The 16,668-nt window shown below is 47.3% G+C and overlaps 1 protein-coding gene across 1 annotated transcript in view; it reads left to right on the top strand.

Moving 5' to 3' along the window:
• ITGA9 (integrin subunit alpha 9) overlaps window positions 1-16,668 on the top strand; it is a 327,258-nt gene that overhangs the window by 161,694 nt on the left and 148,896 nt on the right. Inside the window, exon 16 of the mRNA XM_032354270.1 lies at window positions 4,097-4,243. Within this exon, the coding sequence (XP_032210161.1) occupies window positions 4,097-4,243 (147 nt within the window). The remainder of the gene's footprint in view (window positions 1-4,096; window positions 4,244-16,668) is intronic.

The raw sequence follows: 16,668 nt of genomic DNA, 5'->3' as shown, positions 1-16,668 counted from the left end.
GTCGTAACAAAGCTCCATGTGTCCACTCCTAAATTCATTGCATACCTGTCCTTTTCCTGCTACCATGATGTTGAGTGACATGTGTCCACTCACTCACACAAGCTGACCATCAGGCCGTCCTCCATAATTACTGATGGAAGAGAGGTCATCCCCATATCCCGTCCTCGAGTCCTACCACCATTTCCTCCTAAGTCCCCTTCCCATCCCTCCCCTTTGCTCCATCACCACTGCTGTGTCCTGGCAAAGGCCTTCACAGTCTTTCCTCTGAAGCCCTATGGCGACCTCCTCCTATCCTATTTGTCCCCAGGCTTGCCCCCCATCAGTCTACTTCCATTCTACAGCAAGAGGGAGCTTTCTAGAACACAGCTTCCTCCAGCCTCCTCACTGGCCTCCCTGCCTCCCATCTCACCCCATCGGTGCAAGAAACCGGAGGGATTCTTCTCAAACACAGCCTCTAGCATCACCTTGCAGTTCTTACTTACCGTCCTTGCGATTTTTACTGTCCTCGCAGTTCTTCCCAGCTCACAGGATGCAGTCAGCACACCTGTGAGTCCCCCCTGAGATCCAGTCTCTGCTTCAGCCTCTTCTCTCCCTCGTCCTCCCCAGAAGCCCAACTTCCCCACCTTTGGGAATCACACGCAATCCACTGGACACACCATGCCCTCTCCATGCGGCTGGACCAGCCATGCTTCTGGCCTGCTCTCTGGCTGAGCCCAGGGCACCTCTGGGAAGCCTTCTAACCCTCTGTCTGAATCATATCTCCCTCATCTGAGTCTCGAGAGCCTCTTCTGTTCTGTGTGTATTATACGAGATGGTCATTATGCTTACTGTTTCCCCGATGGTCTTTCATCTCTGTGTCCCTTAGATCCAGCACATGGCCTGGCATAAAGTAAGCACCCAATGAGTTTGAAATTGAGCATATGTTAGGTTCCCTGTTAAACCTCAGCCACCGCAAATTCTGCCACCTGCCTGGGATGGGGTGAGGGGTGTTCTCTGTGTGAGCTCCTTCAGCTTTCAGAATCTGTAGATCTTTAGGGCAAAAGGGTAGATTCTTGCCTCTTGGTCTGCTGAATAAGTGTTCAACGTTAGAAGCTTCCATTCATAGTGGTGATTTTTTTTTTTTTCTTAAAGCAGTAACATTTCAGTGATTACGGTCTGTGCCAGAAAGCTAAGCCTTCTCTCTCCTAAGGAGTTCCTCCACTAATTGCAGTGCTGATCTGAGGGAAGCTTTCAGAAAGGAAAAGGAAACCACGAAATGTTGCTGCTACTTTTCCTTCGCAGCTCCGAAAATACAAACCCAGCGTGGGCTGGGGTATGTCCTCTTGGGGGTGTTGGTGCCTTTCAGAATGCCGTGCCCACCTCTGCCTCTGCCCACGGCTCTCAGTATGGTTTCGTTCCCTCCTGGCCAGAGCTATGGGCACATGTAATAAGAACTGTTCTTCCAAATGTCTTAGTTAGAACAGGTTCTTGCGATCAGTACCACAGCACAGCATCTGCAAGCCTAGATGTCAGACTTTGTTACTCATCCCCAGTACAGTTTCCTTCCACAGTGAGCTTGGCTCGGATGGCCGCATGTTTAGGAACAGGGCTGGCATGCCTGTCTGAAAACCAGCGCTCCCACCCTGCCCTGTATCTTCGTAAGCGAACAGGTGATTTTTGAGGCTGACGTCAGCACCTAAGGCAGTTAGGATAACCTTTGAATGGTATTTTATGGACTTTAGGGAAGGCAGTTTTGCTTCTGGTCCTACCACTTATTACTTGCTTTGGGGCGGAGTGCCATTTATTTGAGCTCCAAGCCTCTGTTGCCTCATCTGCAGGATGGGAGCAGTAGTCTACCAGCTCAGGTGGTGTGCAGATTAGGGAAAGTGACGTCTTGGCCCAGTCTCTGGAATACTTGGGGCTGGTGGCCAGGAAATGATGAGTTACTTGTGTCTCCCCCACCTCCACATTCAACCTTTCCCCCAAGAATAAAAACATAGTAACTGCCTTACTTCACCATGAAGGATTTAAATGCAAAGCCTTAAGGTAGTCAACCCTAAAAAACAAAGCAAAACTAAACAAAACTCTGAAGCATGTATTTCTCAAGCCATAAAGATGGCTCTGGCTTTTATTCTCCATACCTTCAAAAGTCTTCAGATTCTGCTTATCAGAGTTAGCAAAGCAGAGGAGATCCATTTCCCAGGAGTGTGTTTTGCTCCAGGAAAGGATATAGGTGTTAAACATCTGTCCCTAAAATCCGGCCAAGAGAATTTTCTGGAAGCAGTGTATCCAAGACTTCCCCGGCACTCCCCTGTATTTTAGTTATGCTAAATGATTGAATCTATCCCCCGCTGCATGTTTTCCTGAACATGAAGCATCTCCTCGCCATTCAGGGCCCCGCCCCCAGAGTCATCTGTCCCCCACACTCCACAGGTATGGCCACATATGGCTCCCCACACCACAGCCCGCTGGCTTCGGTGTCCCCTCCTCTCCTGGGCTGCTGTGGGAGATTCCTCCTCTGCTCTCCATTGTCTCTAAGTATCTGCTCCACGGAACGACCCTACCCTTTTTCAGAGGCAACCATGTTAAAAACAGAGAGAAACAAAACAGAATAAAAACCCTCTTTAACTTTGTTTAGCCTGGTCTCTCCCCCTTCCACCCCCTCCCCCAAATTGTTTGATCACAGACCCTTTAATTTATTCCCCTCCCGGGGAACTGAGGTTCCTGGGCGCCATCTTGGAGAAGGCTGCTAATTTATTGGCGGGGGGGCGCCACTTATTCACTCATTGAGGCAGATGTGAGTGCAGACGTCGGGGGGGTGAGGGCATCCACTCTAGGTCGTCGTGTGCTGGAGCTCTGTGTTCTGACCAAACCGTCTCCACCTCCAGTGCACATGCAAAGTGAGGAAGACAAACCACAGCATGTCACGACTGCAGTGTGCCCGCTCCCGCTTAGACTGGACCGGTATCCAAAACCTAGCTGGCGTGCCTGCCTGCGGAGAGGGGCGCTGGCTGTCGGGGAGGCCTGGGAGCAGGCTCCCCACGGTGCGCTGCTTGGGAACTTCAGAACTTTGTACTATTTTGAACACAGCTCTAACCTTTTCGAAATTCCACCAGACTTCACCCAGAGAGTGGTGTGACGTCCTCGGCTCCACTCCCAGCCCTGTGGTTGGCTTCTGGCCGCCTGCCCAGCTTCTCTCAGTCCCTGACGGGGCCACTGTGCTCCTCTGCTGGCTCCCTTCCTGAGACAGGTGTGGAGCAGTGGGGACTTGGCTTATTCGTGTCACATCTCAGATGTGCCCCACTCCACTTGGAAGCCCACCTCTCACAGGGCGTGCTGGCTCTCTCAGCCTTGTGCCCTGAGGAATGTACCCTTGCAACTTCCTTTTCCTTTCCTGGATGATGGAGGATAAGAAGTCCTAGTTCGCGGGGCTGGGGCATGTTGCCTGTCTGTCCAGAACACCTGGCACGGTGCCTGGCATCTTGTAGGAGTTCGTTGCTGTTTGCCTTCTTCCCTTCCCCTCCCCTGCTCTCCTGTTGTGCTTAGCAACCTTTCATTCATTCCTTTGGGTCTTAAAGCCCTGGGGTTTCAGAAGAAAGAACATAAGGCCAGAAATAAGACTGTCAGTCCTGGCTCCACCGATCCCGAACCCCGGGAAGACAGTAGGCTCCTCAGTGTCACTCGATCTCCTGCTCCAGCACAAGAGCCGTATCCGTCTCAATACAAAAGACCTTTGCTCCTCCAGACACCGGGAATGCGGAGGGTCAGCTTACCGTGTGAGCACAGATGCTCTCCCGCCCATCAGCTGGCTTAGAAGGATTTGGAAGACGAGTAGGGTCATGTGTTCCATATGCTGAAGAGAAGATGATTAACGCCCCCCGCAGGGTAGAGTGGGGAGGCCCCAGCTCGTTATCCAGCTGACCTTGGACAAGATGTTCCCCGCTCTCTGCCTCAGTTACCTCAGCTAGGATAGGAGAGCAGTAAAGTCTTACCTCACAGGGGAGGCTGTGAGGCTGGCATGAGGCCATCTGTGTGGAAGGTCTTTGTAAACTGTGAAATGCTCTGCGTGCGTCGCCCAGCGCCAGCTGTTAATGCACGTGCCTGTTTCTTGTTGCAGCGGCGAGTGCAGGATGTCATCAGTCCCATTGTGTTTGAGGCCGCCTACAGCCTGGGTGAGCATGTGACTGGAGAGGAGAGGGAGCTGCCAGCTCTGACACCAGTGCTCCGCTGGAAGAAGGGACAGAAGATTGCCCAAAGGAATCAGGTCAGAACCTTGAGACTCCTGGCCGGGCCCAGGGTGGCAAGGTGTCTGTGGCGGAAGCTGTGGCCCTGGCTGTCTGGGCACACCCCCTCACTGCGCCTCCCTTTACTAATCTGCAAAATGGCAAAATGTGTGGTTTGGGGGGTTGCACCTAAGAACGACATAATTTAAACACATTGAGGCTATTCCCAAGCAGTTATAAACTTATAACCCCTTGGAGGTCATGAACTGGTTACTGGGCCCCTCAACTTGACACCTGTTCCTAGATCATTTCCAGAGCTGAGATCACATAGTAGGCACTCACTAAATGTTTTCTTGGTGAGGGCATGAGTCAGGTGAAGAAGCAGGAACATCATCTTGTAGAACTGGTTGTTGGGTTAAAAATTTCTTTTTTTTTTTTTTTTTAAAGATTTTATTTATTTATTTGACAGACAGATCACAAGTAGGCAGAGAGGCAGGCAGAGAGAGAGAGAGGGGGAAGCAGGCTTCCCGCTGAGCAGAGAGCCCGATGTGGGGCTTGATCCCAGGACCCTGAGATCATGACCTGAGCCGAAGGCAGAGGCTTTAACCCACTGAGCCACCCAGGCGCCCCGGGTTAAAAATTTCTAACCCATGCATCCCTGGAGCCCATACAGGGCTAGTGCTGGTGAGCCACCAATCCTGACTGATGCTGATCAGGTTCTCAGGTGTGCTGATGTGTAGATGAGCTGCACAGCCATGTCAGATAGAGGCCCTCCCAGTAGGAGTGAGCCTGTGAGCTGATTCTGCCACAGTGCTGCCCGTCGGCCCTGAGCCATCCATGACACACGCAGCACTGACTTCTGTCTTGGAAATAGGCAAAGACCCTGTGGTCCCCAATCTGTTTTCAGTCTTTCCTCAACACCCACGATCACCACAGATCCAGGACCTTGATGGCAGGGGTTGGGGGAATGGTCAGGCAAAACTGCTTTTTGGCTGAACTAGACTTCTGCACAGGATGGGAGCAAAGTCATGGAACCATCCACCAGCCCCACCCTCCTGCTGACCGCACTGAGCTTAGGGGAAACCTAGCACAGCAAGTGACCCAAGCCTTGCTGAGTAGACTTGTGAACCAAACCACAGAGAAGGGTGTGAGGTTTGACATGTGCATCCAGAAGGTCGGTTAAGTGGTGAGATTTTTTTATCCAGTTCTCTCCCAAAGTATCTCCCACATGGTCTTGGCATCAGGTTCCCTAGAAGGAGAGCCTGAGGCAGGGATTTGGTAGCACATGGGAGAAACCTAAGGAAGTGAGGAAAGTGGAACGGACTGAGCAAGGATGTGGCCTCAGCTAGGCTAGCCCTATCTGAACTGGAGAATTCAATAACATAAATTATACCAAAGAGCTATCTTCTTGAGGCAAAGGGGCTGACCTTTTGGGTCCCTTGTTAGTCAGCCATTGGCTGGCCATCCCATGTAGAAGAGGAGTATAGGTCTCTTTGAAGGAGAGCTGCTTCAGCTTCAGATAGTTCTCTGAGAAAGAATGCAAATGTGAGCCATTCACTGCCTACACTCAACATCAGCAGGGAGAGAGGCCACAGTCGTGCAGGGATGTGGACAGGACTCCCAGCACCTGCTACATGTATACACACAACCTACTGGCCATACTGACTTTTTATGTCCTTGTTTTTATTTTGAATGTGAACTTCTTTCAAAACACAGGTACCCTGGAAGGTGACTGATATATCCTGCTGGTTATTGACACTTGGAGTGGGCTGGGGTCTCAGTGGATGAGCCTGATCAAAGCCAAAGGTGCAGAGACATTAGTATTAAAATGCCCTTCTTGATCTCTTCTAGTCAAGGTGGTCAACGAAGCCCCTATGTTTAGGCTTCCTGAGGCCCCATTACAGTGACTATAGATGAGTTAATAGGGACAGAGAGGAGAACGCTGTGGGGGATGGGGCATCAGTCAGCAAGAGAGTTGTAATTTTCTGGAGTGAGTGAAGAAGATGGAAGAGTGGTGGTGGGTGAGCCTCGAGCTACACATGAAGGGGCTGGGTGTCCATCTACCGAGGATCCAGAAAGGCTGCCATGGCCAGGCCAGCAGTTACAGAAGAGTGCAAGAGTGACAGGTGGAACTGAAATAGGGAAGGGGGCCTATTTTTTTAATTTATTTTTTTAAATATCTTTTCAGCGTAACAGTATTCATTGTTTTTGCACCACTCCCAGTGCTCCATGCAATACATGCCCCCCTTAATAACCACCACCTGGCTCCCCCAACCTCCTACTCCCTGCCCCTTCAAAACCCTCAGGTTGTTTTTCAGAATCCATAGTCTGTCATGTTTCACCTCCCCTTCCAATTTCCCTCAACTCCCTTCTCCTCTTCATCTCCCCATGTCCTCCATATTATTTGTTATGCTCCACAAATAAGTGAAACCATATGATAATTGACTCTATCTGCTTGACTTATTTCACTCAGCATAATCTCTTCCAGTCCCGTCCATGTTGCTACAAAAGTTGGGTATTCATCCTTTCTGATGGAGGCATAATACTCCATAGTGTATATGGACCACATGAGAAGGGGGCCTATTAACTGAAACTTGGTAAGTGAAAGAATTGGTGTTTCTCCCCTGTTCTTGTCCCTTTATACTTTAGGCATGCAGAATAGCAAGCAACCAGGCAGTTTTCTTCTGTAAAGAATTTAACTGGTTGAGATAGCATGAGTTGGCTGGTTCCCCAGAGGAAAGCGTTGGCTCATCTGGCATTTAGAGACTCCACTGTAAGTGTTAGCTTCCTCTCCTACCATTCCCTGACACATCCACAGATTTTCTAATCAGTCCTTTTGCCTTATTCTTAAATGCAAATGGACTACCAGTGTAGCCTGAGAATACAGGGGCAATGCGGTACATTGAAAAAAAAAATACAATAAACAACAAAATAACTGACTTAGAAGAAAATAGATTATTTAGGGGATAGAAGAGATTATATAAATTTTAAAACCACCATAAACTGTATGTAATAAATACAAGGAGATTTAAGAATATATTTTGTCCATTGGGAAATGGTTGGAATGCTATTTCTTTTTAAAGGGAAGAAACAAGAAAAGGGGGGGTTCTTAAAGATTATGGTTGCAGAGACAAAAATTTAGTAGGATAAGAAGATAATGGTAAGAAATCCACCAGTAAGCAGAGCTGAAAGACAAATAGAAAAGACAGCTAAAAGATCAATTTATAAGGTTCTATATTCAAGTAATAGGAATACCAGAAAAAGTAAAGAGAGAATATTTAAAAAGTTATGAGAGACAATAGAACAACATTTCCCAGAGGTAAAAGACAACATTATTTTTTTAATTTAATGGTCTCACCAACTTACAAGCAGGATAAACCAAAAATATCCTGGATACATCATTTTGCAGTGTTTCTGCTCCTAAGATTTAAAGAAAATTCTAAATGCGTACAGGATGGTGGTATTGGGGAATATATGTCAGCTTGTAACATAATTAGAGACATACTAAACAGACCATCAGACTCCTGATTAGCAATATTAGAAGTCAGAATATAGTAAAATAAGGTTTTCAAAGTTCTGAGAGAAAGTGATTTGAAACTAGAATTTTATACTTTCCCTAACAGTCAAGTATGAGGTCAAAATACAGTTTTCAAACAAGTGAGGACCAGATAGTTTACCTCTTTAGGAACTCTTCCATGGAAATAACTCGAGATGGCATCCAACAAAACAAAAGTGTAACTGCAAATTAAAAAAAAAAAAAAATTACCAATTTAGAACAAGGGATCAATGAGCTTCAAGAATAATGAAGCCAGCAATTGACAGAATAACAGAAAGTAGCAAAATTTTAGGATAGAGTGTGAATGAAATATGTTTCTTCTCTAAGAAAAAATAAAGGCAATCAAAAACTCTCAGAAAAATAGAAATATGGTCAATATGTCATGGTTCAAACATAGAACAAAATATCATGGGATTTTGAGCAAGTAGAGGGATATAAGGAAGAGAAAGGCTTTGATACTAGAAATATTCTCCCTTAAGTGAAAGTTGAGTATTCCAGGAGTTGAACTTTGCACGTATAGAAGAGAATATGTAATCATGACACTTGGCTTGGTTTTACTGTGATCAATAATCATGTAGCCATATAACATTAGCATTACTTATTGGTTTTCAGTTATACTATAAAATATAAATGTCCTTAAATTTGACTGTATAGAGGTAAAAATAGAATGACCGAAGTTCTCTTAGTTTTTTAAATTGGTGGGTCAAAAGATACTGTAAACTTGATGAAACAAGAAATGCTACTAAAAATCACAGAAGTCATCAGCTGAATAGTACTACTTTTTTTTTTAAGATTTTATTTATTTGACAGAGAGAGACGTAGCAAGAGAGGGAACACAAGCAGGGGCAGAGGGAGAGGGAGATGCAGGAATCCCGACGTGGGGCTCAATCCCAGGACCCTGGGATCGTGACCTGAGCTGACGGCAGACACTTAACAACTGAGCCACCCAAGCACTCTGGAATACAACTTTTCAAATTGTGTTTGCTGAATCAGCCATATCAGCCTCTTTTGGGATCTTGTGAGATATTTTAATAATCTGACCAGCTGATTCTCTCTTTTTTTAAAAGATTGTTTATATATTTATTTGAGAGAGAGAAAGCACAAGTCAGGAGAAAAGAGAGACATGGGGGGCTTAACCCCAGGACAACTGGGATCATGACCTGAGCCAAAGACAGTCGTTTAACTAACCCCTGACCAGGTGATTCTAATGCAGCTGATGTTTGAGAACCACGGCAGGAGAGGAGTTAGGACTAATGATTTGCCTGTCAAAATTAGGAAGGCAGAGGAGAGAAAAATTCTTGTCCATTGTGTCAGGAATTCAGTAAGAGAATGTCTAAATCTGATTAATCATCAAAAGAAACACATGTGGATGTGGATAATAGTGGACTTGGTATAGGAAGGTATGTGGCAGGGGATCATTATTTCTTTTAAACATGTGATTCATTGATTGAAATTAAAATGAAAGAAAAATATTTTTCTTAGATTGGAAAGATTGTCCAGGAGTCTGGGAAATATTCTGGGAGAGTGATCCTTGCTTTTTCTCCTTTTCCTGATGGGGGGGGGGGGTGCAGGGGGTAACTAATTTAATGACCATCCACCATGTGTCTTCCAGATGTTGACTCAGTTTTAGGGGGAGAAAGATTCTGAGAGTGAGGCCCACTCTAGCAAGCAGAGCTGAGTTTCAGCCCATGTGTGTATTTATACGGCTCCACCAAGAGCATCTAACCTCTTTCCTAGGAAAGAATAACCTCATCAAGTCATGTTGCCAGATAACATTAGGATTTAAATATTGCAGTGTCTTCAACTAAGAGGCACCGAGCCCATATTGGTACATGTGGTTGTGCAGCGAGGGGGACTGCATCCTGGTGAGCCTTTGGAGTCGCAGCCTGCCATCCCAGGTGGTGGAGTTCAGGTGGAGCAGCTGCACAGACAGGGTGTGTAACATGGAGGCAGTGACTAAAGCCTGTGCAGTGTGACTCCCAAGGGATCTGTGGCTTTCTCTGATGAGCGGGACAGGCAGGAGGCTAGGCCTCCCCACTGCTGGGTGAAGAATGGTGTTGGGAGAATGTGGGCTATGGGATAAGTGCTAGGCTGTGTGAGTGAATAGTCGTACCGTTGCCATAGTGCTGAGAACCACCTAGGATCCTGGGCTTTCTGCAGACCTTTGTAGGACATTCAGCCTGATGAACATATACTTCACCTTAAAAATTGAAGGAAAGTTGGGGTGCCTGGGTGGCTCAGTCAGTTAGGCATGTGCCTCTGGCTCAGATCAAGCCCCACATCAGGCTCCCAGTTCAGTGGGGAGCCTACTTCTCTTTCTGCTCCTGCTTGTGCTTTCTCTCTCTCTCTCTATCGATCTATGCATCTATCTCTCATAAACAAACTCTTTAAAAAAAATTTCAAGAGAAGTAGAGACCTACCTGTTCTCAGGGGATATTGAATACAAAACCAAGCAACAACAAGAAAAAGCAATTTGTTTTATCCCTTAACCTGAAAAGTATTTAAAAGGACTGTAATAAATCCAAAAGCAATTTAGTGTCTGCTCCATATAAGACCTTGATAAAGAGAGAAGACATTACTGCCTTCAGCGGGCTTACAGTACAGGAATAATGTGTACAGGGAAGAAGGTGAGATTCATATTAGTGTGTGTGAGTGTTTCACTCCCGAGACCACTTCCAGCCAAGAAGAAGGTGTTTTATGGAGAGAGGGAGAATGGGCTGGAGCCAAGAAAGCAGGGTTTGGACACTCGAGGCTGGAGGAGTTTGACAGGCTAAATGAGAACGAAGGACTGATGGATGACTGATGGTCTTCCATGTGGCCGAATGTCTGGTTTTGGGGAAAGGGGCGGGGCCGTGAAGACTGGGACTATAGTCATGCTGTCTAAGGTTTTGTTCACTGGCCACAGAGCCAGACTTGTTGCTGCTGGGGACAGGCAACCATTACATCTTTTTGAGTGTGGGGAGACCAGAGACCTTCCTTGGGGATACTGGTCTCCCTGGGCCTGGAAGCACTTGGGAGCTCTCACAGTGGCCCCAGGAAGACCTTGCTTGCATGTGAGTTCTCAGAGGTTCAGTGTGGAAGACCCAGAGAGTTGACTCATTATTAGTTACTAGTGGTTATCAGCTGCTGAAACAGTATGGAACTGAATGGAAGAATTCTGTAGGGCCCCATCTGGCCTGTGTGCTGGGAAGGAAGCTAGGTCCCTTACCTTTCCCCTCAGGTGAGCATACTAGTGGCTATGACAGAAGACCTGTCTTCAAACCCTCTACACAAGGTAGAGCTTTGAAAACTCTGGTTGCTCTCAGGCTTGCTCAGGAGGCCCCCAGAGACCTGGCTGGAGCTGGACTTCCAGATTGCCCACTTTGTAGACAAATGTTAGGTTTGTGCTGATGCATTACTGCGGCAGTAGAAAACGAACGTGCTCCATACCCCAGAGAACCCCAGGGCTGCTTTCTTCCCCTGGCTTCTCTGGGAAAGGAGCATAGTCAGGGGCTCACAGAGTGAGATCAGGGTCCCAAGCCAAGGCAGAATGTTTGCACCCAGTGGCATGGGGCAAGTGACTTAGCTCCTGAGAGCCCCCTTATCACCTGTCACTTGGTGTGCCATCATCTGCTCTGCCTGCCTGGGAGTGATTGTGGGATCTGTGAAATAATACATGAAGGGCATTGAAATGATGAGGCAGCATTAGATTCTACTCTTCCCTTCCTGGGGGGTGGGGGTGGAGGGGCAAGTCACCTAGCCTCCAGAAGCCTTCCATCTCTTCCCCAGTGAGTAGAGGGGACAAGGCAGTTTCACAGCATTATTGTGAGGAAAGAATGGGGCAAACCTTGTGAGCATCTCAGCAGGGATGGAAGAAACAGATGCTCCACTGAAGCTGATTCCTTTCTGCTGGGGTATGTCCAGTCTCAGCTGGTCCCTGAGTAGGTTCCCCGGGAAGCAGGCAGTGATACTATCTAAGGGCTCTGGCTGGTTCTTCGTATGGACCTCTTGTGATCTTCAGCGCTGGTCCTTGCCTGTCAGGCCTAGAGCTGCCCCTGTCCTAGAGGGGATGGTATGGAGGTGATCTATAGCACCAGCTCAAGCTGGAATGGTGTGTGAATCCCCACCTCTGCACTTCCTCTCTGCTGCCACCACTGTAGTCCAGGCCACCATCATTTCTCACCTGGACCAGGTCATTTCTCTTTATAATGCCTGCCACCTCCATAGTTTCCCTCTGCCCTTAGAAGAACATCCAGACTCTTGTTGAGGTCCACAGACCCTGTGCAGCGGGGCCCTGGCCTCTCCAGGGTCATCCAGTGCTGGCTACATGCTGCACGCCAACCACCCTCAAACTCACCAAACCCTCTCCTGCCTTAGGCCCTTTGCACATGCTGATATCTCTTGTAGGAAGCTCTCACTGTGTCTTTCTCACAGCCTGTTCTTTATTTTTCAGGTCTCAGCTGACATATCACCTCTGCAGAGACCCATACTCCTCTACCTGTATTCCCTGACTTAACTGTTTGATTCCTTTATGAAACCTGTCACAGTTTGTTATTATTTTGTCTAATGGCCTTTCTGTCTCCCTCACTTGAATGGAGGCCCAAGAGGGTAGGGATCTATTTTGTCTCATTTTCTATTGGTTCTTGGTAGCTGACGTGGTGCCTAGCCCTCAGTGGCTGCTCTGAAAGGACAGAAGGCTAGGGCTTCCTGCAAGGAGTGGACATCCTATCAGAATTTCTTCATTGACAGATTCAGCCAAGCTGTCTAATTTTTTAAAATGTGCTCTATGAACTCTCTGGGAATTCCTTCCAGGCAGGAGAGCGTAGTGTGCAATCAGGGTGATTCACTAACAATGGTAGTCTATTTGTGCACGTGTGAATGTCCTTTCCAAAAAACAAGGTGGAGGAAATACACCTGGTGAAGGAAGAGGCATTGCCTGTGTTGAGAATACTCACTTTGTCTTCTTTCAAGGGAAATGGGGGCTGTTTTACTCTAAAGTGAATTTGGAATTATGTTGAAGCCATAAATTTCAGGCCTCCGTTGTGCTGGAAATCATCACCCTCTGTCCCCTTCAGTGCCTGTGTGTGTGGAAATAGAGCCCCAGCCTTCGAGAACTCACTGTTTGTTCAGCTTGGACATGAGGTAATAGTTTCCCAGGTGAGGCACCCAGGTGCCTTAAAAAGCCAGCTTGAAGGTTTATTTTCATTATCACATATGGAGTCTGCTGAACATTGCAAAGCCGAGGGGTCAGAAGGATGAAACAGAGAGAGCATGTCACTGAAGACCCGGGCCAGATGGGTTTCAGAGACCATCCAGTCTGCTCGGAGTGGGGCAAATTAAGCATCTGGATTCAGGGGAGCAGTTTGGTCCGGCAGAGGAGGGGGCAGTGTTAGAGGAAGAAGTTTCCGCCCCCATCCCTGGTCCAGCCAGATCACCCCGTCCCCTTTCACAAGCATCAGCTGCTTGTCGTCAGCTTCTGGGTAATCTTTTCAGAAAGGGCATCTGGGTGAAACACATGTGAAGGCCATCTAGCTTCAACTATGTGGGAGGAAGACATATAGTTCAGCTTCCCCGATGACCACAGAAGTCCCGTTACATCTCCGTGTCTCTGGGTTCTCCTCCAGCGTTAACCCCAAGAGCAGAGGAGAGGTGACTCCCATCTCTCAAAGGCTGGGCTGTACCTGGTAGTGACCCATGCAGTCTGCAAACTTTCTTCTTTAGTGCTTCATCTCTACAACTTACGGAAAGAGTGTGTCCTGATTCCCCACAACTCTTTGTAGGAAAATATGGTGGTTTTCCCCCAAATCTGCAGGCCTGTTGGGTTTTCTTTCCTTCGTCCTGCCTTATGGAAAACCTTGCCCACGAGCCCATGCTGTGTGTGTATAAACAAGTGAGGACACATGTCCTGTGGATAGTCTCTGCCTGGGGAAGAAACATTAGCCCCGCCTTTGTCACCTTCAGAGGTGACTGAGGAAGTCAGAGGCCAGGCCTTGCTACTTGAAGTTATACCTAGAGCCCCGCTGAGGTGAGGCTCGAGTGGGTGTGTGAGAGGGTGTGTGAGAGTGGGTGTGTGAGAGGGTATGTGGCAGCTTCTCCAGTCTTCCTCCCTGTTGCCCGAATGCATCTGGCTCTGCAGCCTTTAGATATACAGCTAGTGTGTTCTACTTTTCCTCTTTTGGCACCAGCACCTTTATTCCTGGTTCTATTTTCTGCCTCTCATGACTAGTTAGTAGTAGCTGTTTAAAAAAAAAAAAAAAAAAAAAAAAGAATTGATAAATGAAGCATAGGACACACAAAGATTCCAGGATGAAAAATCAGGGGAGAGCATTTCGGGACCTGGGGGCCAGAAGGTCTCTAGGAGCAAGTTGATATTAAAAGCTGATATTAAAAGGCAGGGGTTGTAGGGGGACGTGAAATGTGGCCTGTAAAAGGCCAGCCAGGCCCAGGCAGTCCTGGAGTCCAGGGTAGCAAAGAGGCCAGGTGCAGTTCCCCGTGGGCCAGCTTAGCTCTTGCTCGTTTCTCATAGAGGTAGAGCCAGACCATGGGAAAGGCTGTCTTTAGGCAGAGGGGAGTATGCTGTGAACTGCAGGGCCATGGAGTAAACCGAAGGATACCCCCAGACAGAACTTAATCACTTCCAGTTTTTTCATAAAGACATGAGGCAAAATTGGTGCTGTGTTTGCTTTAGAGGAAGACCAGTGCGACTGTTGTTCTCCCGTGATTTCAAAATCTAAAAGGATAATTTGTACAGACCCTGATACGGGAGAAATTCCTCCACTTTAATTTTATGAAGTATTTGTCTTTCATTTATTCCTGTGGACATGATATTTTTTAGAAAGCAACTCTGTCTGTATGACCTGATTTTAAATACCAGGCAAGGAGATATTTCCTTTCTTCATTTGGGCACAGGGCTGAACCCAGAAATCCTGGGACCACCCTGAGTGGTCCCAGTGTTAAACACAGTGTTGGATTCTGGAAAAAGGAGCCCATTAAAACAGAATTGGAAAGAGAAACTCATGGCATTTACACATTTTTTTTAACCCTGTACTACGTGCTGGGGGTTACAGACATGGTTTACGTATGGCCAGGCCTCTGGGAGCTTCTGTGGGACTGGGAGAGGAGCAACAGTTCAGAAATGTATCACCCATTGTCCAGGCAGAGACCCCCTGCTAAGTCACATTGCCCATCATTAAATGCTTCACTCATGTTAGCTTAAAAATAGCCTTCTTGTTTGGCCCCCTTGGGTGTGGGATATGAAAAGCATATATTCCCACACAGTCCAGTTGTCCTATTTTCTCAGGCCTCAGCATGGATGGGGTTGCTATAGCAACCCTGTAAACAGTATCTAATCTGTGTCAATGATTTTATATATATTTTACTGCAAATATCACCAAGTTCAAGAAATTGACCCTCCTATGAACATGACAGCTGGAATAGGTGAAGAATCCTACTTCCCGCTAGATCAGAAGTGAAGATTTTTTTCCAACATGGCTTTGAGTAAGGGAAGTGGGCACCCCATGGCTTGAATGCCCAGGCAGCTTCCTTTCTGCAGTCAGCCTTGGCCAGGACAGCCACTGAGCTGCCAGCCACAAGCCACACATCCCCAAGGCTGTGTTGGCCTTGGTGGCCACAGCGTTGGGAAGAAAGCTCTAGCCTCTGTACTTTGGCTCAGAGAGAGCTGTAACTTGAGCTGGATTCATTGTATCCTTTTTTTTTTTTTTTCTTGGATGAAGAGAATGGGGAAATCAATAGATAAATATTTTAGAACAGGAGTCCACAAACTGCAGGCTAACTCTGGTCTGCTGCTTATTCTTATAAATAAAGTTTTATTGAGACACAGCCATGCCTGTTTCTTCACATGGTACATATGGCTGCTCTCACAGCACTAGTTACAACAGAGACTGCACAGCCTAGAGTGAAATGGGTTTACTAGATACCCTTTACAGAAGAAGTCTGCTGACTCTGTTCTAAAAGAAGCAGAGGAAGGATTTGGGGAGGAGGAAAAGTAATCTCCATGGAAATCTGGGTGAAGACCAGAGTGAGGCAGGAGCCAACATGGAAATGTAGTCTGTGAGTATGAGAAGGCTGCTGGGTGTCTGCATGTCTCTGAAGCCTGAGGCAGGAAACGGTTGTCTCCTGAGAGAAAGCATTTATCTCTTTTTACCAGAGAGGAATTAAGAGATGATGGCTTCTCAGATCTTCCAGGTAAAGAAACAGACAGGGCTTTGCCAACCAGTAGGTGGCTGCTGGAGGGAAGTGGGATAGACTGCTTCCGGGCTGGTGGGGAGTTTGTCCGATTCAGACAGCCAAGCTTGTGTTTGCCTAGAACACCAGGGAGATGAGGGGCAAAGGTGGGCAGAGGAATTTCTTAGAGGCCTAGTTGGCACTCAGGGTTGTTCCTAAGAGGAAAATTGGGAGTTCGGCCCACTGGCTTCATGGAGAACCTGTACTCTTTGTACTTAGTAAAGGAGAAGTAGTCTTTCTTGGCTTCTGGAAACTCTATGTTCTCAGCTGGCATTCTGAGGCCTCAGTCTGCCCACCTTCTGCCCCAGAAAGATGCTTTTCAGTTCCTTGGAAAACAATACAGCCATTTACCCAGAGAGACAAATCCAGGTACAAAGCAGAGGAACTCCGAGTTTCAACCTCAGCCTCCTTGATGCTTGAGGCAGGTCTCTTGACTCCCTCTGTCTTGCTACTCTACCCATAAGACAACTGCTTTCCCAGCCTGGGAGGGTCTTTGCCTGAAACCTTGGCTTGTTTTCATTTTATAACTGTGGAAATTGAGTTCTGGGTTAATTTCTGAGCTGGTGCTTTATCTTCTCGGGATAGGGCGTGCTTAATGTTAGCTGGTGAGTGCCCACATATAACGTGTGTGTGTGTGTGTGTGTGTGTGTGTGTGTGTGTGTGTGTGTGTGTATCCCCGTGTGTGTA

The sequence above is a fragment of the Mustela erminea genome, chromosome 1 (genome assembly GCF_009829155.1).
Source record: "Mustela erminea isolate mMusErm1 chromosome 1, mMusErm1.Pri, whole genome shotgun sequence".
NCBI lineage: Eukaryota > Metazoa > Chordata > Mammalia > Carnivora > Mustelidae > Mustela > Mustela erminea.
The sequence above is the reverse complement of the archived record's forward strand: the minus strand, read 5'-3'. Positions and strand labels throughout refer to the sequence as shown.